The 26,455-nt window shown below is 35.0% G+C and overlaps 1 protein-coding gene across 12 annotated transcripts in view; it reads left to right on the top strand.

Annotated features, from left to right (window-relative positions):
* LOC137641380 (nidogen-like) overlaps positions 1-26,455 on the top strand; it is a 349,006-nt gene that overhangs the window by 185,313 nt on the left and 137,238 nt on the right. For all 12 annotated transcript variants that reach the window (XM_068373890.1, XM_068373891.1, XM_068373893.1 and 9 more), the window contains exons 11-15: positions 18,856-18,940; positions 21,000-21,075; positions 21,341-21,528; positions 21,840-21,965; positions 26,134-26,292. In XM_068373890.1, the coding sequence (XP_068229991.1) occupies positions 18,856-18,940; positions 21,000-21,075; positions 21,341-21,528; positions 21,840-21,965; positions 26,134-26,292 (634 nt within the window). The remainder of the gene's footprint in view (positions 1-18,855; positions 18,941-20,999; positions 21,076-21,340; positions 21,529-21,839; positions 21,966-26,133; positions 26,293-26,455) is intronic.

The raw sequence follows: 26,455 nt of genomic DNA, 5'->3' as shown, positions 1-26,455 counted from the left end.
TCTAATATTACTTTACTAAATTTGACTAAAGACCCTTTTTCATATAGCCTACACCCCTGCCACGGGTAACTTGTTTGTTCCTGCCATAGTTTATAAAAATCTTGACGTGGTATTATTGTCGTGAGTGTGTTCGAGTCGGGTCAGGCAGTGAAATAATGCAAATATTTCAGCTCTCCTGTGAATAAGGATAGGTTAGGGTAGAAGCGTGAGCTTGTGACAATCAAGTTGATTACGGGAAATCGAAACTATTGCCAAGATACACGTTGGAAATTGAGAGTAGAAGCAAATCACCTGTTCGAATATAATTCCAAACCCAGAGTTATATACTCTTAAACCCATTGTAAAGTATTCATATTGTTGGGATATACGGTTAATATTGTTATTATTTGATAAATGTTGTTTATAAGGGCATATTAATCTTGAAAACGTTTAGTTAGAATGTAAAAGATAGTAACAAGAAAGTGAGGCTAAGCCAAACCACAAGTACGAACATTAGTCAATTTCTAGTATAAAGTTCCAACGCTATACTTAACCAAGGAAGGTTTAAAAAGTAAACGGAGAAGGCAAGATTACTTGAAATAATCCAATGAAAGGCGAGCCTAAAGGACAGGTGTGCAAAGGGGCAAAAGAGAGTCAGTGAACTCATAGCGCAATGTGAAATGTAAACCATAAGACAAGAAAAAAAAATAGTGGGAGAAAGTTGATGAAACAGAAAAGGAATACAAAAAAGATTGGAATGAAGAAATTAGAAAAGGAAAAAGAAAACCTCAAGGAAACACTAATCCATGAAAAGGTTACATCATGAGGGAAATGGCAACATAACAAGGATATGGAGTATTTGAGATATGTATTAAATGCGGGAAATAATTTCTGGAAAATCTTCTTGCAACAGCTATCGATCACAACCCTAGAGATTGGAGCGCCAACACTCCCGTGGCGACAAATAAGAAAACTGCCTTGTTTCAGTTCATCAATAATCATGCGTTAAACAGGATTGCTCTATGTTGGCTTTGTCATTACTGATGCCATTTCAGTGTTCAGGCGCTACACCTACCATGGGATAGTAACCCCCAACTGAAAGTGCTGAACAATTAACGTAAAGACAGAAATGCAAAAGTATGATGGGGGCCAGCACTGTATGAGCTAAAGCAACACCTACAGAAAAAAGTAGGTCAGTTCACGCGCAGCTTAAGAGAGCTAGCTGATACTGACCGGCCGTCCCCTTTAATTTCTTACATGAGTTCTCCTGTAACCGTTCTTTCTTTAGTTTTACGAAGATCTAAGTACATGATTAATATTTTCTTTAATTGAAGGTTGTTGTATACATATCAAAGATGTTTGAAAATAGTTTCATTGATAAAACAATTATACTCTAGTATGAAAAAACGATATATGCTTATACAATATTCAATCTCATTCAATTTATAGTAGATAGTTACCGGTCTGCATACAAGAAGAATGGTGGAAAGAAAAACAAACAAACATTGCACAAAGTTGCACCTATGTTTTATACATCAGTCATTTTGTCATCCTACTCATTTTGTCATATCACTCATTTTGCGCTTTTCCCTTATCCCCTTTGCCAGATTTTGATTTAAGATACAAATTCTGAAAACACGTTCGACATCTTACAAAAAAATTAAGACATTTCTTAGGAAGTGATACTGCATTTGCAATATCGCCTGCTAATGTCATAACTGATGCTTTGCTGGGCATGAAGCATTTCTCTCAGTGGAAGATCTTAAACAGATATTTCATCATCTTTAGCTTTTCAAAAAATTCACTGATTGGCTACATCAACACGAAGAGAACCTCTTTCTCCCAAGTGACAGATGAACTTTGCTCCTCAAGAGTTTCTTGCTCTTCATCCAAAATAAAGGGAATCTCAATATCTTGAATACGTCTCGAGTCCTTTTTTCTTAGCACGCAATTCCCGTGTTAGTGACCTTGCTTTGCTTGCAATATGAAAATGGTCTCTATCAAGGAAACATATGGAAAAGGAAACAAATATTTCATAATTCAAGGTTTCTCTTTCCAATAGGTTTATGATATTAAGGGTTTGGTTTGAGAAATCAATTAAGGAATTATGCGGAAAAAGGTCAAAACTTAAGCTGGTTGAGCTACTAGCTAGGATACCGTAAGTGGAATACATATACTCATGGGATTGATATTCCAAAGATACTTTACTTCTTAAATACTTAAGGCTTAAAAGACCCAATTTGATATCCTAGGGTAATTATCAGTTACACAGTATATATCCTTTATGGACACCCCTGGGTTAGCTAGTGATGTTTATAAACATTCTAAAAAATTGATAGGGGGTATTTACATTAATAAACTTTCGATATTTACGATGCTGAAGACAGTGATATTATATATTAGTGTTATCATTGTCTTCTTATATTTTTTCAAAATGAGGGTATTCTTTGCAGTGAAATTCCTTCCAGTTATGAAGAGGTCATTGAACATTGCACTATGAAAATAATACATAGCGTAATGAATACTCAATTAAATTACATCAACTATTATTCCTTCAACATCTTGAAAAGAAACTCGTCTTACCTGATGTTGCCTGATGAAGTGTTGGTACCTCTTTAGCTTCCAATCGCTGTAGCCTTATTGGGAGAGGTGTTCCTAGTATCACTTACTGGCAATTTCTTGTATATGCCGATGCTTCAAACTGTAAGCTGCATATCCTGGCATGATCTGTATTTATGTTATTTGCTCTCTTACAGGCATTAACCCATTTGGTCTTTTTTTCTTCATGCTTGGGGAAGGAATAAAACATAAGATCTCTATTCCTTTTTACAATTGGAATTGCACCCATAAATTGCACAATTCTTCGGCATTTTTATGGCTACCTTTAGTTTTTATATTAGTAAAAGTTCACGAAATTCTGTAATAAAACTGTGTAAGACTTGATTATTGCTTTTGCTCACACAAATGAGTGGATACCCTCAGCTGCTACTGTCGGCTAACCGGCTACCTGCCTTTCACCTGAGCTACGTCATGCACGGACTGGCTCGAATTTTGGTTCCAAGGTGAACGGACCTACTTTATTTGTAGGTCTTGCTTTAAGGTGTACTAAAGCTATAGGACGGGGTAAGAGGGATTTTTCCCTTCAGCAGCACACATAAAAGGGTTAGAGACACTTACAGCATGCTTGCCACAAAACCATTTAAGATTCAAAGTTCCCTTAACTGCAAAATCTTTGGGATAAAATAGTTTGAGACACAAGTATATATGAATATTTTGATTTTCTCTAAGGCAGAAGTCCAAATAATGATGAAATTATTTTCAGGGGTTTTCCTAATGATTCAATTTGGACTCATAATGTCTTTCATAAAATAGCTAAACTTAGGAAAAGGTATTTAATTTAAATCAATGATCACTTTAACCTAACCTATGCATTTGTTGACAAAATTTGCACAATTTTTATAAAGCTAAGTTAGCAAAATGTGCAGGGCTAAATGATGAAAAACTGTAACCATTTTATATATTTGACTAGTGCAGTTTGAATATAAATGAGCAAGGATCAGTCAAAAACAGGAAAACTGAAATATAACAGGAATAAAATTTAGAAACAAATACAACGAGTGGTCATTCCGCAAGCAAGAAGTTAGTTAAAAACAGAAAAAAATTAAATCTGATAGGAATAGTCATTAAGGGACACATACTAATGCAAGCATACCCGAATGTTAATGTAGATATACCCCAAAAAATTAATTTACCGAAGTGGGAATAGTGGCCACGTAGACACCTTAGTCAACTCACATGTACAAAGACATAGCCTATGGTCTGTTTCTTGGTTTTCAGCCTCTGTCCCAGTGATTTCTGATTTTACTTCTCAGCAATGACGCTAATTTGGAAGCCCCTTCGCTGCTATTCCAAGGCTTTTAAGGGATGTTTTAGTCCAAGAAATGCACAAGGATGTTACTAGAAGATCACTCAGGACATGGTACAAAGGATAACGGCACTTGATTGGTTTCATCACTATGAGGTGATGCTAAATTAAAACGGGCAGGTGGAGTGCATACATAAAGTTAATGGGACGAGGGAAGGAGGATTGCTCCTCTCAGGACCGTAGCTGGAGATCAAGTAGGCTGTTTGAAATGGAGAAAATGAACACCTGGGTAGCTTAATTGAGTTGGCGTGAAAGCACAGAGGCGTTGGACCCTATGCAAAACTTAAAGGGCCATGTTGAATCCAAAAATCTGGATAATCTGTGTAAAAGCAAGTGTCTTGAATGTGTATATAAAGAATACAAGTAGTAATCTTGTGACTCTAGTTGAATATAACTACATATAAAGCATAACTGTCTGGCCTATACAACAATTGTGTGAAAATTGGAATGGAGGGGGCTGTGCATAGTGGACCTTAAAATTCCTTTGTATTAAACAAAGAGATATAGATAAAATGGATATAAGTTCTAATGTACAATTCATACTTGGGATTTGAGAATAATTCATCCTGGCATACAATGTTTAAGGAATTTAGAACCATAAAACAATAAAACATTCCATACGGACATCAAAGACAGCACTGAGGAAATCTTACCTGCAAGATGCAACAGGCATCGAAGGAGGTTGATATGAGATGAAGGGTAAATCATAGAAAGGATAAATAGAAATATAAAAGATAAATATAGATAAAGCATAGAGATGAATCTTTACACCGTGGGAATAAAAGGAGGAAGAGGAAGGGGGAAGTGATAGAATAAGGTAAACTTGATACGAGTTATTTGTAGAGTTCTACAAAATTTTCTGGAATAAGGCTCGCAACTTATTTGCTGTAGCTCTAGTAGGTCGCCCTTGACGGGGCTCTGCAACTCTTGGAGAAGGAGGTAGAACTGTCTGTAAATGTGTTGTTCTGATAAGACTGCGGATATTAGTAGGACCTCTTTCTTCTAGTCCAACAATTTGTGGATGATCAAGGGATATGAGCCTATTAGCAGGTGAACATGCTCTCTGTTTGAGGAACGTTTTTTCACAGTTCTAAAGTTTTTGTCTTGACCCAGGTATACTTCATATATGCATGTTAAGGGATAATTTTCCCAACTGACTTTGTCTATAATCAACAAACACCAACCTCCAACCTTAGGAATTATTGATTGAAAGTGGTTATTTTCAGGTGTCTCTCGTGAAGGGAATTGACATAATTGTATTTCTATCTTCTCAGGAAGACTTACAACCTACTCATTAAATTTTAGTAACTAGTTCAGGGTGTTTCATTCTCAATAAATAGGATAATTTATGTCTGTTAATTGGACTTGAGGAACTAGAGAAAGTGTCCAACATTAGAGTAGGTGACTTGGGGTCAAGGAAGTAACACCAGGGACATTGGCTTCCACGTAAATTAATAGTCAAGCGTTTATAATGGATTCAGCTTCTTGAACTAAGTTGACAAACTTATCATAAATGGGATACAAATGATAAATGGCTTCCTGCAAATTAAATTTGAGGAAGCCTATTAGTCCTTTGCAATACCCTCCACGCCATGGGGTACAGGTGTGTCATGAATTTCCATGTGAGGTTATGAGAATCTTTAAAACAATCGATAACATGATTTTACAAGAGATTAGTAATGAGAATTTGACTAAGTTAAAATGTACTTGCATTATCAGACAGAATACAGCAGGCATACCAAATCAAGCTGTAAATTTATGTACCGCTCGTACAACTTTAACGACAGTTAAAGAAGTAGTAACTTATAAGGCTATTGCTTAAGTGCAGGTTAATAGCAAAACGCAAAATGGTAAATTCCGAAACCACCAGCTAAACAGAAGGGAGCCTCAGCATTGAGGTGATCAAGGTGAATTGATGCTCTGATAAAAATGGGTCTGCTTAATCAAATTCCTCCGGGGCATTACTGAAATGAGAACGTTCACTATCAACATGATGATCTCTTTAACTGAGAAATGCACGTTTGTCAGAATTGAGTACAGTGGGTTTTGAAATATATCAGGGTAGCTACAAACTTGGGAAGTTCTAATCCTTGTGGTAAGGCTTTTTTTCTTGCGGAAATTTACTTGGCAAGTAGGGAAATTTGTGGTCTGACTATTTACTGGCTATGCACAGAAGTGCTACATGGCTTCCAACTGCCTTGTTAAGGGAACTGTAACGAAAAAAACATTTGGGTTTTGGTGGCAAAAGTCTAATGGGACAAACACATATTTGTAAGACAGTTTGAAACTTGCTCGGGTCAGAGTAGCTTGAATGATCAATAAACTCACATCCCTTCTAGCATGCGTCTAGGGGTGACATGTGTTTAGCAGCAAGTAGGTGGCAGTGTTCTTCGGTGTTGTCAACATATGCAGCCACTCAAAAGGTACGTTTAGAGATGTCTATGACAATATACAATGACGATTGACTACCCTGATGAGCAGTGCGGGAGACTTTTATGTTTCCAAAGCCCTCCTAGTATTTAAGAATGCTTTTGAATTTATGAATAAGTTCCGAGCTAAGTGGGAAAACCCAGCCCTTATTTATCATCCAAAGTTTCTGAATATAAAGTTTGCCTTAAACAGAGACTGATAACATTGAAACAATAGTATCATAAATTGAAGAAAAGGGTAAAAAACTTTCCTTTTGGTATCAACATGTGTATAATTTGGGAATTGCTTCAATGTTCGTACCTTCAATCTTATTTCAATTGAGATAAGGTAGTCATGGGTGCCCTTTTTAGTGAAATCTGCTGAAAGGGGGACATTAGTAGTCTACTTTGCAAAGGGCATATTTGCTTTTAACATAAACTTTTCAATAAATGGCTTTTCGCTGAGGATATCAGTGGGAATGTCATAACAATATTGAAAATTATAAATGTAGATGTAAATATACAGTATGTTTTAAGCTAAGGTACTAGATTGATTTTCCACATGGTATTGAATAAATGGTTAAGCAAATAGAGACTCGAGGTCGTGCCAAACAATACTACTTTAAATTGATAAACAGGGTTCTCAAAGAAGAGGAACCAACAAAACTCTTTTTTTTCTGTGGTGGTATCTATTCTAAGGAAAACTTTGGGTATTTCTGTGGTCAGACAAAAAATTTCTCTCTGAACATTAAAACCATGGACTAATTCTTCAATACCACTTGCATATAGAGAAATGTTGAGAGAGCATCAGTTAGGTCCTGGCTTATGAGATGCTTTAAAGATGATGCAATTTAGAATTGTTGTTGATTTCTTAGGATGTGATAATGTGGCAAATAATATACTTTTACTAAGCTTTAAGGCTTTAGTTCAAACAGGTTTAATGAAACCTTCGGTGACATATTCATTGAGGATGTTTCTGTACTTAGCAAACAATTGGGGGTCTTTAGATATTTCAAGGGGCATTAATTGGGCAAAAGCTATACCATAATCTATCTCTGGGCCTTTATTGCTTTTGAATGGAAATGAACTATGTACTTTTGGTTTTTATGGTGCGAGTTATGTTTAAAAAGATCAATGGGTTGAGCTTCGACATGGCTAGAATTTTATTAGTTATACCAAGTGTGTCGAGCTTTCAGAGACTCTCAATGGGGTGTTCTATTGTTATGTGAATTTCACTATTTATGCAATTAAGGATAATTCATAGCGAAATAATTTTTCAGGAATTGGTTCCTTCACAAATTATGTCTGGCAATTGTGCCCAGACTATATAACTAACAGTATTACTAAATAGGTTAACAGCTTAAATGTTGTGGGTATATTTGAGGAGACAGGAGGTAGAGAATAATCTTGATTCCGTTTGCATTACTTTTTGGCCGTTTGTCTGCTAGGCAGACACCACTAGCCTCCAATGTGCTGGCAGCATGAGTGTATTCGGTTGTCTTAACATTTTTACCTATGTTAGGAATAATAATGGCGACAATTTTATTTTTGCACTGACAAATTTTAAATTAAATTGCATCACGCTTGAACATTTGCCGGGCATATCAATGCTAAATGAAGTAAATATCCAGAAAAATGCTAGTTGAATGCATAAATTTACCATTAACTAGGTCACCTTTAAAAGCAGGCAAAGTAACAGGAGCAATTTGATCAGCTTAGATGTTTTAACTATTACTGTACCAGCTATATGATTAAGCTTAACAGCAAGGGCATTACCACAGGGCTGGGGAGGTGTTAGCTATGGGACTGTGATTGGCACTGCCTCTGAGACATGCTGCTGAAGGTGGCACCGACAAAGGGGGATGAAATTAACTGGTTGCTATTACTGTGATGTAAAAAAAAAAGACAATTCAACAGTTGGGGGAACTGGAGCAAAATTATCAAATTGGTGGGTTACTGACAGGACACTGGGACCTACTAGCAATTTATCGGGTTATTTACTACACAGATAAGTAATGTTAATTGCAACACTCATGGTCAGTATGCAGCAAGGAGAAACCCATCATTTAAATAGTCAGGTCGGGATAATGGGGACATTTATTTTTCGTGTGGTAAGTATGCCCACAGAAAACGCATTTGCCACAAGTAGTACCATTGCTGGTAAGAGCTCCTAGGGATTCATAAGTTTGTCTAGGGGTCATTGAAACACTGGTTGTGATGGGGCATTGAATTAGTATAGTATTAGGTTTAAGGGTGCTACCATTCCATTTTGGATATTTGCTGTAAGGGCCTAATTATTGTGGTGACCAGCATGATCAGCACTAGAAGGTTTAGTTCCTGTAAGGTTATAGTGCTGTGGTTATATCGAATGTAAAGAGTTTCAAGGAGCGTGGGATTTAATTTACTTAAAAGAGCATATTCTAACAGGTCCTCTGTCAGGGGAACATTAGTTCTTTGTATGTACTTCACTTAAGTATTATTCCATTCCATCAGGAAATGTCTAAGATCAGGCCTATCATCAATAGGAGAATTTATGCCGAAAATTTTGTTACTCACTAACTGCCTATCGAGATCAGGGTAGTCGCATTCTTCAATGAGATTAAGAATTGCCTGTTCATATAATCCTTTAGTGCATATTTCATTTCCGGCGGGCTTACATGCTTGATTTTTAAGACAACACAACAAGATTTTAAATCTATCAGCCGAGAAGTATTGTGGGGATTCATCGATGGTTTGGTAAAACAAAGTCCAATGGTCTCTATGACAAATAATGGATCGGAGTAAGGTCAGGACTCAGAAGTGACAGAGACGTAAACTTTCTGAGGGTTTGTGTTAGGTGTGTGATTGTGAACGGGGTCAACGTCTGTCTCGTGGAACGATGTTACTGTAGGCGGTTTCAATTTACTTAGCATGAGCAATTATCATAGTTTAGCGTAATTTTATCTATTTCGATAATTGTTTATCTTTAAAACACTCTCTGGTCAGTAAACAGCTATTGCTACTCATCTTAAAGTAAACAATTTCGACGAAATAATGGCCCACATGATTGGTGTGTGCAGGTCATCCAAGTGCCACTTGCCAGAACAAAAGAGCAATGAGATAATGTTTATTTGGGAGTGGAGTGAGGTACGGTGAAGCAAAGACCATATGAGGGACACAATATGGATCATAGGTTATTATGATACTTTAATAATGATCTGCGTAGATGGTGTATGCAGCAAATCCATGTACCGTTTGTCAGCACAAAGCAGAAATTAGATAATGTTTAATTGCGAGTGAAGCAAGCCATGGTTGAGGAAAAACAATTTAAGGGCCATTTCACACCACTTACACGGACCATATATATTTTCAACTGATCATCTTGTGTTTATTATGCATTTCTGACCATTGCAATTGCTGCTAATTACTGGGTTTTTGGTGTTCCCACACCCAAAATCCCCAGTTTCAAACTAGAATCCCCCATAATTGTTTTTATAGGGGGAGGGCATTAGAGAAATTTATGAATGGATGGTTTGCCACAATATTTAAGGTCAGAAATGGATCAAATAAAAGATATTGAGTAGGAAAACTGTATGGGTCATGTACGAGTATTTGGCTAGAAGTTAAAGCATCATATATTTGTTACTGAAGATACTAATAAATGAAATATAGGACCAAGTAGTAACCCGAATGGAGTGGAATACAAAGGAAAACGAAACAAACCGAGTCTGGAAAATAGGAGAGGACTGTTGATACCAAGTGCAATTAATGAACTCTTTGAGGAACAGATTAGATAAAATCAAAAGTATAATAGAAGAAAAGATGAGTAAATATCAGTCCGGGGGAATGAAAGGAAAATTGACAACTAGGCCACCAACATATATATGATATGAAGATGAAGTCAAGTTCCTCGACAAACTTTGCCTGGCTGACTGTATCAAATTGCTGGGAAAAATGGTGGGGATGAAGGTACAATACTTGGTGCAAAATTCAGCCTCATAACCACTGAGAAGATGAATAATGAGCCAGAAATGTGTACCACTGATAAGGGATGTAGAAATAGAAACATTAATCTATGTAGACGATATAATGTTCCAAGCAGCAGAGTAGAAAGAGTAAAAGCAGCAATAGATAACTGTTACACTATGGAAGTGCTGAAAGAAAATTACATTCATCACCAAACCAGAAAGGCTGGAGTGTTGATATTTGGAACAAAAAGGGAGGATTAGTATGTAATTGGAAGGTAAGCGATAGAGAAATTGCTGCAGTGTCAGAAAATAGGTATTTTGGGGAATGGTACTATGAAATGGTAGATAATAAATTAAGCATTCTTAAAAAGAAAAAAGTAGAATATATGAAGCATGAAATTATGAAGTATGTAAACATGGCTAAAGTTGGGGATATGGCCCTAGACATAGGAATTAAAATTTATGAAACTATTGTAATCCCCAACCTACCGGTCCATGTAGAAACACGGAGAATAAGAAAGAAAGAGCTGAGGGAATTGTAAGGTATACAATATACTCTAATGAAAGGAACGATGTAACAACCCTGGAAAACACCATACTTGGAGTGAATGTTAAAAACCGGCATATGACTGGCGGAAAATAAGATTGAATATAAAAGATCATGCTGTAGCACAACATAGTTACTACAGAAAGAAATAAATTTGTCATAGAGATTGTAGAATATCAAATAAGAAACCCTTATACATGATGCTGACGTAAAGTGAGATGGAAATATGTAAAAAGCATGAAATCAAAGTAGAAGAGATGAAAATATATACATGTGGAAAATAATCCAGCAAAGCTTCCACATACTGATTTCCAAACCCAAACCTGGAGGATAGAGTGCCAATTCTCTTACCTGTCACATATCAGAAAACCGCCAACAAAGACCGTGGTCAAACCATACATACATTGAAGTCCAAAGATTTCTCTTAATTGGATGTGTTAAAATTTATATTAAATTAATGTTCAGATGCTATTCCGGAGTGTAGAATAGTAAATCCCAAGCAAGTGGGCTTAGACAAATTACATTGACAAAGAAAGTGGCGCAAACTGTGTAAGAGAAAGAATCACTGTAAGGTCTAAGGGTTCTAAGTACTACCGAAAGGTGGTACTATAGAACAGGGGTACACAACCTTTTGGTTTACTCAAGTCTAGTTATATATTTGAACTCACACACACACACAAAAAAAAGGAAAACTACAAAAGCACTCTGAGAGCGCAGACCTCCGCCACGGAAACTTGCTTTTCGAAACCAGTTTGCGTTTCCCAGAATCAATTTAGACCGTATGTGTATTTGAGGTCTGTGTGACAACCATGTGCGAACTTGGGGTTAAGGTTAGGGTTATTTTGGGCAACCTTTTGCTCGACCTTTACCTTAACCTTTGACCTAGGACTTTCGAAATTGAATCACTTTCACGTCTTAACATACCAATTAATCCCTGAAAGTTTCATTACTCTATGAGTAAAGTTGTGGCCAGGAAGTTGTTCACAAATAAAGAAATAATCAATCTGTAACCTCCCAACTTCGTTAGCGAAGGAAACAAAAACCTAAGGTAGCCTTTGGTTCCATGAACACTTAGAACATGAAAATAAAAAGGTGTGAGTTGAATACGGGAGATATTTTGACCAGAATGGCGTTTATTTCGACATATAACAAATTGAATTCTTCGTCTAATTAACACATAAAAAGCATAGCTACCTATATTGAAATTGGAAGCAATAACTAACTTATTCTCTAAGAAAATATGCAATGGGAAATTCAAATAATAAAGCGGTTCAATAAAAAACGCGATGGTTTAATCAAGTTATTTACGTAAACTCTTATTTCTCACAAGCAAGAGTTACGTTCAATTAAAAAATGGTGAAAACGTGAGAGCTTTGAAATATATAAAACTTCTGACACACGCCGTCAATAATTCAAGTCAGACAAAAAATAGACATGATTTTCATAACTAAATGTGCACACTCATGTAGATTACATAACAGGAGATTGGCCAAGTTTGTCCACCAAAATTGTTTTACACGCTAATGTTATCCAGGGCAGGGATTACAGAGCTCCAAGTACAGATGTAGTTAAAGATGATCAGTTTCATTGAAGGATGTTCAACAATGTCCTGTGTTTTGCTTATGTATGGAATTAAATGAGTTAGATAGCTATGGTACTCTATAGTAAGATTTCCACAACTGATGGATTATGATAAGCGGCCTGTAACCCAAATAAGTCGGAAATCATACAATAAGAATTCGAATACGTCGAAAGTGGAGGTAAGGAGGATGATGAAGATGATTAGTCTTTAATCAGTGACACTTGAGAGCCAGATTTAACTCTTTCACTGTCATCAGTGACATTGGACACTTGAAAAAGAAAACATCTTTTAAGATCACCCAACCATAGCCAGTTGGTATTCACTAGAAAGGTCTTGATGAGAACTTTCCGATAAATATCAACAACTATGGTTTGAGTAGTCTTGAAGGATTTTGTTGATTTCACCACTGGCAGTGAAAGGTTTAAAGCAACCACAATAAAATGGTTGATCTTTTACCAGCAATAACACACAGAAATTGAATCAATCAGCATGAAGTGTATATTCTTAAGACAGGATTACAAGCAAGAAAGTTGTGATTTGTGTAGTAAATTTCAATAGTACCTAGTGATGATGTTTATTTCCCCGGTTCCTCAATTTCATAAGTCTCAAAGCTAAAAGAAAATTATTTTGTGCCACGCCAATACATAACTATATCAGCTGATATTTTATATCAAATTTATTCTTGAGTAACTAATCTACATGTCGCTTATAAAACTGCCATTTCTTTTAGAAGAATTTTGTTTATACAATGTGGGCTTCGGTCCATATTTACAGTCATTACCTAAATTTAAGCAAAAGCAAAAATTTTGACTTCTTTACCTCTTGTGACCCATAGAATAGATTCTGATTGTTAGAATATACAAGTTAAGAGGTAGAAATTTGTTCAGTTATTCTGAAAAGTCCCAATGTTTTAAGATTTTCATTTCTCCCGCCCATTGATTTAATCTATTTCCCAGTTAGTGGAAATGGTCAGACTTATTTTTGTACCACCCGTATATAACCTTATATGATTATTATACACAATATGTTAAGTAACTCATTAGCAGAATAATGAACCATATTTTTTAGAAGATTTCCATTTTTTGACATTTGTACCCCACATTCCAGGATAATTCCAGTATTTTAATCAATGGTAAAAAATTGTGACCTCCTGACCTCTAGTGACCTGGATAATACTCTAATTTGTATAAGATGGATTTTGATTGTTAGAGGTAAACATATGCAACAATATGAGAGGTCATTTGTTAGAATATTCCAAATAGTTATGAGGATTTTTAATTTTTTCATTTCCCCTACCATAAATTTGGTGTCTTTTTTAACGTGTTAATCAAATTTCAAATAAAATTTTTCTATCATTTACCTGTTGATCCCAGCTTTGTTTCTAGGCTTTTCTATAAATATGGATATAGGCTTTTCAAAATAACATGGTGGCATCAATTCCCCCCAGGTGGTACCAATGGGCAAAATTTGAGTGTCATCAACCTTTTTACCTAGAAGAACCATTTATTTAAAGAATCGTAAAAAATGTAATAGTGTCAGAGCCGCATTGACAAAAACGGTCTTCTGAGGTCTCAAATCAAAATCTGCACTTCAGTCATAACAGAATATAGTTCAATAGGCCTAGTTGATAAAATAATCATATTGATATTATCTATTATACCTATGTTCACAAAGCAAAATATATGATATATTCTCTCGGGCATTATACTTTCATTTAAATGGCAGCACTCGTAGAAAATCTAACAAATCTTTATTACATGTAATAGTAGTATGAAGGATAATTGTGATGATCACAAAATACAAAAGAATCATGGCTACATTGTATTCTTGGAAGTTATATGCCCTTTATGATTGAAGGGGGGAAGTACGTTACTGAAAGAGAAAATCATTTAATCATATTCACATACCACAATTGGTTTTGTATTATTTTCATATTTATAAGAATACAAAAAATCGGATTGATGATAGTAATAATTATTTTCATTGCAGTCACAGTATTACAAAGAGGAGACGACATTGCATTCATGGAGATACTATTCCTCTATGAAAACTTAAAGAGGAAATTCATTATTGAAAATTAAAGAGTAATTTCATCTAACAGTTATATACATAGTTAATGGGAGATTTGGTCCTGTGATTCTTTGAAGAGCTGGCCAATGTTTGTGGATTAAGAAGTAATTTTCAGTTCGAAGCAAGATCTGAAGCTCTCATTACGTACTGTACTTCTTAATTTTCCTTTTATGAGATTCATGCCTGAAAATATTCGGTCTCACAAATAAGGGGATCTGAAAATGGAGAGAACCCCAAATGCAAACTTCTTCGCATATTTGTAGTTGTCTGGTAACGCACCTCCAAACGTCAATAACAATCTTATCTTGCTTTTTTCAGATATAGTATTTTTCTCCATTTGGGTTGACTAGATATTGTGCCTTTTTGTGTTTCTAAAGATTAGATCAGAGAGTAAAACTTTAATTTATGATGTCCCTAACTTTTTTCCCGCAAAACAACTATTTCAAGCCCCCACTGTGTTCGGTTCCCATTAGAAAGACTGGCATCCTAATACACAAATATCTACCCAAAATGGTTTGATCTTAAAGGACAAGGTTGCTTTCCCCTATCAATTCTTGGGATCATCCTTTAAACCCCATTTCTATTTTCAAGGAAGTTGTTTTTATAGCATCAACATCAAACTCACAATCTGCAGATTCTTTGTATTTCTTCAGTGATGGAAAGTGAACAAACACTCTTTTCTCGAGATCTCTGACAAACATTGCAAGCTTTCTTTCAAATGATAACACTTCTTCTAAAAGGTATAGAACAGTGATTTCCTTTCCATGTAATTTCAGGTTGATGTATTAAAATGTAATATTATTCAATATTTCAAGTTTAGAAATTATTTACATGTATTTTTCTGAAATCAGAAATATTGATGACTATAATATGCCTTTGGAATTTGATAGAATTTAATCAAATATTGTCGTGAGATTGTTACATTTCTTTGTTTCAAATGGATCAAAAGGTTAATTCAGTGTTTAGAGCCACAACATTGTCTTATAAGAGCTGCATGCGGCTCTTGAGCCACAGGTTAGAGACACCTGGCTCGAGGTCATGGACTTATATTTCTGGATTCCATCTAAATGTTTTACTTCTCATTTATCTAGAAATGCTACTCTTTCGTACAATTTTAGAACAGTTCATGAGAGAGAGAGAGAGAGAGAGAGAGAGAGAGAGAGAGAGAGAGAGAGAGAGAGAGAGAGAGAGAGAGAGAGATTACATCTTTTAATTTTTTATCGTTATTACATATATTTCGTGTCATAATTAGAAATTTAACGTTTTTATATAATGAATAACACAAAGGAAATGATCAACTTACGTACAGATAGGATATAATTATTATTATTATTATTATTATTATTATTATTATTATTATTATTATTATTATTATTATTACTTGTTAAGCTACAAGCCATGTTGTAAAAGCCGAAGGATATAAGGTCAAGAGTTCTAACAGGGAAAAATAGCTCAGTGAGGAAGGGAAATAAGGAAATGAATAAACTACAAAAATAGTAATGAATAAGAAACGAAAGATATCTTAGGATCAGTAACAAAGAAAAAATATATCTGTCATATATAAAATATGTAGAGAGATTCATGTTAGCGTGTTAAAAAAAAAGAAAAAAAAATAATTGCTGCTATTTTGAACTTCAGAAGTGCCATCGATTCAACTGCCTGGTAAGGATGATTATTCCACAATCTGGTCATAGTTGTAATAAAAATTCTAGAATGCTGTATAGTTTTGAGCCTTATGATGAAGATGGGAAGACTGTTAGAAATAACTGCATACTCAGTACTACGTACAGGATGGTACAGTCTGGGAAGATCTGAATGCAAAGGATAGTCAGAATTGTGGAAAATCTTATGGAACATGCATAAAAAACTAATTGAACAAGAATAAGAAATTGATTAGACAGTAGGTTTTTGTCAAACAACTTAAGATGAGAATCAGCAGTTGAAGACTAGATGAGAACAATTACCCGAAGCAAGGTAAAATGAAAGAACTGAAACATTTTTTTTCAGAATATATTGATCACCACAAATCTTAAACTTTCTCAAAAGATAATTTTTTTTGCAATTGAAGAAGAAATAGACCAAATGAGTCCCTCAAAATTAAATTTGCAATCAAGAATCACACCTAAAATTTTAAAGGAGCTGTATGTAATTAAGAAAACATTATCAACGCAGAGATCTGAATGTTGAGGAGCCACTGTCCTCGACCTGCTCACAGTAATACTTAAAGTTTTGTTGGGGTTTAACTTAATGCCCGATAATTTGTGCCACACACTAATTTTAGTTATGAAGAGATTCATCAACCTCAGTCAGGAGATAGAGTAGCATCATCTGCCTATGATGTGAGCTTATTTTCAGGACATAAAAGTAATGAGCCAAGAACACTACCCTGAGGAACATTCCTGTACTCACTATGGTACTCATCAACAACTACATTTTGCAATCTATTACTTAAAAGTACTGTAATGATTTTAAGAAAAGACTCGCCTACCCCCAACTGTTTGAGTTAAAGACAATGGTCTCATGATTAACATGGTCAAAGACAGCACTAAAATCAAGGCCAATCATACGAACCTCTAGACCACACAATCAAAGGATTTCTGTACAACATTGGAAATTGCAAGGTCATCATATGTTCTAAGGCCCATGCAAGAGCCAAATTGCAAACTAGGGAATAGATTATTACTTTCAGCAAACCTATTTCGACGATATCCCAAAAGCCGTTCTAAACTTGAGATAATATGGGAGTTATGGAAATTGGGTGGTAATCAGCAGGACTAGAGCTACCACAAATACATTCACGTAATGAAGTATCATTACCAATTCTCTTAACTAGTGCAAAAAAACATCTTCACACTAACTTGCAAAAAATAACAGACCACTCAGGAACTTATAGGTTAGCAGTCTTTATCACAAACAAAGGAAAATTACTACTTGGGTCTACACCTCCATAAACATCAAGGTCCATCTGGAGACTTAAAGAAAATGATCACAAATATACTAATTTCCGTTTAAGTAAAAACATAGCATCCAGCTGCGAAAAAAATAATATTATGAATACAAATTGACTGGTAAGTACCCAATTTTACAGTACTAATTGAAAATCTCAATAATTCATTGCAAAATATACTTTTACTTTCCTAATGAACATTTTCTGTTCTTTTGGGCACTTGAATTTTTTTTTTTATGCAGCATACAAGCTATGCTATTTAAAAAAAGTTAGTATGCTAATGGTTATTGTACTGTACAAAAAGTATAGCATATATATATATATATATATATATATATATATATATATAATTATATATATATATATATATATATATATATATATATATATATATATATATAAATAAAACGAGAGTATTATGAAGTGATAAATATTGGTTTAATATAAGAAAGCATCAGGACTGAGATTAACACTAAATCCATAGAATTTTATCAGAACAGAAGGATTATAGAAACGGCATTTTAAAAATTAGTTGGTCTTAATAAGTTGCATCACAAAGAAATATTCATGTAAAGTAAGAGTTCAGAAAGGGTGTGGTCACGAAGATCTGTGTTAAAATAATAGAGACATTATTCTGTTATGGCCTGATTGGTAACGTCTCTGCCTGGTGTTTGTCAGTCGGAGGTTCGAGTCCCGCTCAGAGTCATTGGTGTTTGCAACCTTACCGTCTTGTGAGCTAATGTTGAGCTAATGTTGGGGGCTTTGAGGGAGCCTATAGTTCTATCTGCTGGGTTGTCAGCAGCCACTGCCTGGTCCTCCCTGGTCCTAGTTTGGGTGGAGAGGAGGCTTGGGCGCTGATCTAATTGTATATGGTTAGTCTCTTGCTTGGGCAATATCATTGTCCCTTGCCTCTGCCATTCTTAGTGACCTTTAAACAGAGTTTAAAATGTCTGTGAACAAGGAAAAAAGAAACAAGTGAAACCGAAGTATGTATATGAAAGATTGTTTGGTGATGAAATATCTATGGAGAAACCCAATGCAGTCTAAATTTTGACTCCTCCTAGTTCCCAAGAATTATCAGAGTTTTTAAAAAAAGAAATGTAGCCCCATCAAAGCTCAAAATGATGTTCCTTTTGGAATTGAAGCTACTGATGCTACTTTTAAATTGAATATTCATATCTACCTTCCAGCATAACATCACTATCGTTCTTGTCATCTTATATACAAATAAAATGACCATATTACAATAACTAACTCTTTAAAATGGGCCCACGCATTATTGAATTGATTATGCAAAAAGATTGATTTTAGGTAAAATTCAAAAGCCACCAATGAAATACCAAGTTCATAACTCAATAGAAAACTGGAATAATTGTGTGGTATAACTAAGATAGAGATAGATGAAGTGAAACTAAAGATAGTCAATAATTTTTTTTTTCTATACCAACAGGTAGCTGAAAATATCTTCATCCAGTATGACGCCCCTGAACAAATTGTTCGTTATGCTCTCTCTGCTAAAGTTGCACCGCTTGAAGGTAAGCTCAGACGAATCTTATCCACAAAAACTTTCATGTAACATGACACATTTAACTTTGGAGCTTTCATTATAATCTACACGGTTGCATTCATATGTCTTGTGCTCAATCGCAAAACATTTACGTAATTATTCATTTCCTTTCAGAGGAACCTTTTTTCTCCTCAACTCCAGAATGCATTTCCATTAAATTTTACTATTTTTCCTTTTCGCTCTCTTCTGAGCTTCCACAATTTTGTCTGGGGGTTCTCATAAAGGAGTTTACCTTTTGTCTCTCCCCCTACGGGGAAAATCTGTTTTCCTTCAGTGACTCCCTCATTGTAATGCCGCACTTCACTCATCCACTTGCTGGCCGTATGTGCCGTATGAATGTTTTTCTAGGTTTATATTATTTGTGAAATAGTTTTTGGTGGCTTTGCTCGAGCTCACCAGGATATATCACTTTTTGTAATTATATGTAAAGTAAGATTGATGAGATGCAGGAAAGTTTTATTATCTATTTTGAATGAATGGTGTTATATCACTTGTTTTACGAATATTTTTGGTTTGTGTATGTTTTGTTCAAGGGAATTATTCTTCTGTAATATTATCGAGATGGTGCTACACTTTCTGAGATAATATAATATTCTTCTTCCCTATTTTTGTAGAATGTATAAGATTTGATGGAAATTATATAAATATTGCTGTTTCTCTCCGTTGTGGAAGGTCCCAGATCATATTTAACGACGGAACTAGTCATTTGATTAATATTGACTCAAGGAGAGGTAAGTCATGGTTATTTGACACGTGACCAATGATGGTAAAATCTTTGTTGTCAATATTTTATTTGTTATGCAAGTTTTCCTTTTCACCATGAAGATTTCCTCAGGAAAAAAATCATAGAAATCATTCAACAAGAATTTCAAGCTGTGGAAGTTAAACTCCTCCTTAAGAACCCTCTCACAATTGGCTCTCTTTTCCACTTCAAAGATCGATTGAGTCCTTATATGTCCTTATGTGTTGTATATGAATATGATTGCTCAAAGTGTAACTCTGGGACCTATGTAGGATCTACCGAGAGGCTGTTCAAGGTTAGAATTGATCCTCATAGAGGTGTTAGCTATCGAGCAGGTTGCAGAATATCCAACCCTGAACATTCAAATATTCGTAATCATGCCAAAATATCCAAACAAAATATTGACAGCAAAGATTTTACCATCATTGGTCAAGTGTCAAATAACCCTGACTTACCTCCTCTTGAGTCAATATTAATCAAACGACTAGTTCCGTCGTCAAATACCCAAGCTTCTTCCATTCAATTATATCTGTCATAGCTTTCTTTGCTTTATTTTCTTTCTGTTGCTAGCATTCAGTTTCTCATTACGCTTCTGCTAGGTTGGTTCCACTTATCAGTCTGATGTATATATATATTTTTCCTTTTAATTTTCATTAAATTGTTAGTTGTTTTTTTTTTTTTTTTTTTTTTTTTTTAGTTTTAAATGGATTTGTAAATTTTTTTTTAACTGTTTCTGAATTTTTATGTATGTTTTATTTGTAGCCATGGATAATGTGATTAAGAATCATGAAACGTCGGGAATAAAAGAATGTCAGGAACTAACACTTTCCCTGTCCACACTTTGAAATGTATATTCATTACTACTTTCATAGAATACACACACACACACACATATATATATATATATATATATATATATATATATATATACAGTATATATATATATATATATATATATATATATATATATATATATATATATATATACTGTATGTTTGTGTGTGCATGTGTGTGTGTGATTGTATGTTCTAGCGTGTTTCTACGTATATATGCCGATACTGGTGATCCTATTTATGAAAAGAAGTATTTAGGTTATTTTTATTCAGTAAATTAGTTGCAATGATTACTAAATGCACATGAAATTAAGAGCACCAATGATAAACTTTGTTTGAAATGAGGCCGAATGGTGTTAATTTATAAAAGCATATACCATTCAATATGCAATAATATTTCTACAACCTAATTTATTTTTTTGTTTTTGAAAAACTAATCCATCATCTTTCAGAGGCTGACCCATGCGTCGAAGGTCGACAGGAATGCGGTCAAAACAGTCAATGTGTTGTCGATGGAGATACTTTCAGGTATTCCATTTCAGTCGTCCTTGTCAAATTTTTATCCATCAACTGATATTTGATTTCAAGCTGGGCTTCACGCTTTGTCATTAGTAGTGGTCAATTGTGTCAGGTTCTTAGTGCCTAACACTACAGAACATCAGAAGCTATCCTAAGCACGATGCAATTAAATGAAATTTCCGTCAAATCATAATGTCGAAATATAATCAATGAACCAGTGTTCATATGTATTCTTCGGCAGCAGTAATACAATAAATCAATGTTGAATCTACAGATGCGTATGTGAACGGGGTTATGAAGAAGTGTATGATTCAACACTGAATGAAGCAATATGTCTTGACATAAATGAATGTGACACCGGCCGAGACAATTGTCACCTGGACGCGATTTGTGTCAACGCTCCCGGCAGCTTTGCCTGTACCTGTAGAAATGGATTTACAGGGGATGGTTTCACCTGCACAAGTAAGTTTAAAGAGACATTTCATCGAATATTTTGCAATATAACCGTGGTATCCCAAGCCAGATTTCCAGTATGCAATAAAGATTTTTCCTGATTGTATATTAAGATAAAATGTATAAATTCTTTCAGTCGAAAAGGCAACAATTCTTTTTCTTGTCTCAGAATGAAAAGAGCATGCAAATTCATAGCTATGACTATTATCACACTCTTTCAAAATGATATTTGTTTCCTGTAATGAAGTATTACTGTAATACTATCTGTCAAGCCAAAATATTGAAGGCTATTTTATGGTCTGTTTACATTTCTTCTGTAGGAGAAGCAAGCTGTGAAGGAATCCCTTGTGACCCGAATGCTGTCTGTGATCTTAGAGGATCTGTACCACGGTGTACCTGTCGTCCCGGCTTTACTGGCGATGGTTTCTTCTGTTCTAAAGACCAAGGCAAGATTTTTATATGAGTTAATAATTCAAAGGAAGGAATTACTACGTTAACAATGTATTTTACAGACGGTGATGAAAATGAAATCCCGACTTGTTAAACTGTAATGAAATTTTCCTTTACAATACCTTGTAAATAGGTTTACATAAAATTGGATATTTCACAGTTTAAATATCGGGAAACTTTTTATTTCAATTGTTTCCTTACTTTGTATAGAGAGAGAGAGAGAGAGAGAGAGAGAGAGAGAGAGAGAGAGAGAGAGAGAGAGAGAGAGAGAGAGAAACAGCATCAAATGCAATCTATGCAGCCAACTGTGCTGTATAATGATTACGTAGTAAAATTGACCTTCAGCAGAAAGTGCTTAACTTTTGTGAAAAATTTTAAAACCTAATTGAAATTACTGGAATCATAAATTGCTCTGTAGATATTGTTTCATGCTTAACATGTCGAATGAAATTTTGTCTCTGGGAACACACACGCTCACCCACGCACATTATAAACTATATATATACATATATATATATATATATATATATATATATATATATATATACATATATATATATATACATATATATATACTGTGTATATATACATATATATATATTTATATATATACTGTATATATATATATATATATATATATATATATATATATATGTATATATATATATATATATATACATATATATATATATATATATATATATATATATATATATATATATATATATATATATATATATATATATATACTGTAGTAGGTTGGCCAGGGCACCAGCCGCCCATTGAGATACTACCGCTAGAGAGTTATGGGGTCCTTTGACTGGTAAGACAGCACTACAGTGGATCCTTCTCTCTGGTTACGGTTCTTTCCCTTTGCCTAAACATACACCGAATAGTCTGGCCTATTCTTTACAGATTCTCCTCTGTCATCATACACTTCACAGCACTGAGATTATCAAACAATTCTTCTCCACCCAAGGGGTTAACTACTGCACTGTAATTGTTCAGTGGCTACCTTCCTCTTGGTAATGGTAGAAGAAACTTTTTAGCTATGGTAAGCAGCTCTTCTAGGAGAAGGACACTCCAAAATCAAACCATTGTTCTCTAGTCATGGGTAGTGTCATAGCCTCTGTACCATGGTCTTCCACTGTCTTGGGTTAGAGTTCTCTTGCTTGAGGGTACACTGAGGCACACTATTCTATCTAATTTCTCTTCCTCTTGACTTGTTAAAGTTTTTATAGTTTATATAGGAAATATTTATTTCAATGTTGTTACTGTTCTTAAAATATTTTATTTTTCCTTGTTTCCTTTCCTCACTGGGCTATTTTCCCTGTTGGGGCCCCTGGGCTTATAGCACCCTGCTTTTCCAACTAGGGTTGTAGCTTAGCAATTAATAATAACAATAATAATATATATATATACTGTATATACAATATATATATACATATATATATATGTATAAATATATATATATATATATATATATATATATATATATATATATATATATATATATATATATATCTATATATATGTATATATATATACATATATATATATATGTGTATATATATATATACATATATATATATATATATATATATATATATATATATATATATATATAGTTTTGGGATTTCTGAATGTGCGTGGATGTAGTACGATAGAGAGTAAAAGATGTAAGATCGGAAGTTTGTTTTTGAATGGAAAGATTGATGTCTTGGCCTTGTGTGAGACAAGGGGGAAGTGATGCTTGGTGAAGTCTGGAATTGAGATGGGAAGATCAAGAGAAGGTGTGGCTTTATTGCTGAGTGAATAGAAGACAGATAAAGTAGGGGAATGGAAGGAAGTGTCATCTAGGTTAATGTTGGTAAGAGTTAGGTTGAGTTAGGAATGTTGGTCTGTTGTTAGTGTGTATGGGCTGGAATGGGAGAGAAGTTAAGAGTGAAGTGAGTTCTTGATTGAGTTAACTAGGTGTGTAGATGGACTGAGTACAAGGAATTATGTAGCTGCGATGGGCGACTTAAATACCAGAGTGGGTGCTGGAGAGGTAGAAGGTGTCAATGGGAAGTATGGCGTACCAGGTGAAAATGAGAGTGGCGAAAGACTGCAAGATACATGTTTTGAAACAAGAGCTGGTGATGAATAGTTGTTTTATCAAGAAGAAAGATATAAATAAGTATACATGGGTAAGAGTATTAATAGGAATAGTGGTAGAAAGGACATTAATGGACTATGGGTTGATAATAAGTAGGATGTTTGGAAGATTAAAAGATGTGCACGTATTTAGGGGTATAGTTAACGGCATGTCTGATTATTTTTTTGGTTGAAGGAGAATTGGTTGTAACTTGTAGCAAAATAGTGAAATAAAATGGGGGATGTAAAAGGCAGGTAGCAAAGGTGAAAGAGTTGAAAAAAACAGAGGTGAAAAGTGAATATCAAGAAAGGTTGGAAGTAGCATATGACAAGGAAGAGAAAGAGAAACTGGTGATCTAGAGAAGAGGTGGAAGTTAGCGAAAGAAAATTTTGTTCGGCTTGCATGTGCTGTGTGTGGTAAGAGGATTGTTGGAGGCAGCATGAGGAAGGGTAGTGAGAGGTGGAAGGAAGGACTGAAGATGAAGGGAGAAGAGAATAAGAGGTTATTCAAGAATGGCTGTAGTTTAATAGTATAGAGAAGTATGAAAAATATAGAGAGAAAAATATGGAATCAAAATGTAAGAAAACTGAAGCAAAGAGGGTGGCTGACTGGAGGTGGGGCCAGGGATTAGGTCGTTCGTATGAAGAAAATAAGAAGTTTTGGAAAGAAGTGGAGAGAGTTAGAAAGGTTGGGTAGATCGAGGAATGAAGAAACAGTGAAAGGTGAAAATGGAAGGCTGTTGAATGGAGATGATGCATGGAAAAAGTGGACTGAATATTTCGAAAAGTTGTTGAATGTTGAGGATAATAGGGAGGCATATATAATTGTTGTTGCAGGTGTTGATGTGCCAGTGATGGGAGATGAGAATGAGAGAGATTTTACAAGAGAGGAAGTGAAGAGAGAACTAGATGAAATGAAAACAGGAAAAGAACCTGGCATGGAAGATGTGAGGACTGAGATGTTAAAGGAAGGGTGTGTGACTGTATTGGAATGATTGGTGAGACTGTTTAATGTATGATTTATGTTGTCAATGATACCAGTGGACTGGATTTGTGCGTATATTTTTCCACTATACACATGTAAAGATGTGCATAAATAATGTAGTTCTAAGGGTATTAGTTTGTTGAGTATGGTCGGAAATGTGTGTGGTGAAGTGTTAATTAATAGCATTAAGGATACAACAGAGAATGCAATCTTAGAAGTACAGGGTGGTTTTAGAAGAGGTAGGGGATGTATTGAAATATTTAGCAAAAGGTAAGGAGGGATAAGTTGCATTTATGAATCTGGTGAAAGCTTATGATAAAGTTGATAGGGAAACGATGTGGGATTTAATAAGGATATATGAAATAGGTTGAAATTTGTCACAAGCAGTGAAGAGTTTATACATAAGCAATAAACCATGTGATAGGATAGGAAATGAAGTGAGTAAGTGGTTTCCAGTGAGAGTGGGGCTGAGACAGGGATGTGGGAAGTCACAATGGTTGTTCGATTTGTTTGTTGATGGATCTGTAGGAGAGGTGATTGCTCGAGTGCTTGGTCGAGGATTGAAACTGATAGGTGAGAGGGATCATGAATGGGAGGTGAATCAGTTGTTTGCGGATGATACTGTCTTGGTTGCAGACTCGGATGAGAAGCTGTGTAGATTAGTGACAGAGTTTCGAAGGATGTGTGGGAGAAGGAAGTTATGAGATGCACGAGAGGGGAGGGTGGTGCTAGATTGAATTTCATGTTGAATAGTGAGTTACTTGAGGAAGTAGATCTGTTTAGGTACTTGGGTTCTGTTGTTTCTGCAAATGAGGGAGTGGAAATAGATGTATGTTAGAGAGTGAATGAAGGATGTAAAGTGTTTGGGGCAGTGAAAGGAGTGATGAAAAATAGATGGTTAAGGATGAATTTAAAGAAGGTTCTGCATGAGAAAAGATTCTTTCTGGAATATTGGTCCAACAATTTCCATATCAAATATAGCTAAGATTTTCTATCCCTTTTCATTTAAAATGTAGTAGGAAACACTAAATAACATATTTCAGGAGGCCCATCTGTGGATGAACAGCGAGACTGTGTAGACAGCGATATCTGTAGCCCATATGCAGACTGCCTCTATGATGATGCCATTCGTGGGTTCCGCTGTGTATGTTTTCCAGGATACAGCGGAGACGGAGAAACTTGTGCACCAGATGGCCAGAGAGGTGAGTAACAAACTAACAGTATCATAAAATCTTTAGTTTAGAATCCTCAAGAGGAAAACCAGTGGAATAATTGGTTCTTTGCACGTGCTGTTTGTAGGTGTTAGTTGGTGGAAAGTGGAATAATCTTTTAGAAATATTTATTTCTTCTATGGTCCTGCATTTT

The sequence above is a fragment of the Palaemon carinicauda genome, chromosome 5, assembly GCF_036898095.1.
Source record: "Palaemon carinicauda isolate YSFRI2023 chromosome 5, ASM3689809v2, whole genome shotgun sequence".
Classification (NCBI taxonomy): domain Eukaryota; kingdom Metazoa; phylum Arthropoda; class Malacostraca; order Decapoda; family Palaemonidae; genus Palaemon; species Palaemon carinicauda.
The sequence above is the reverse complement of the archived record's forward strand: the minus strand, read 5'-3'. Positions and strand labels throughout refer to the sequence as shown.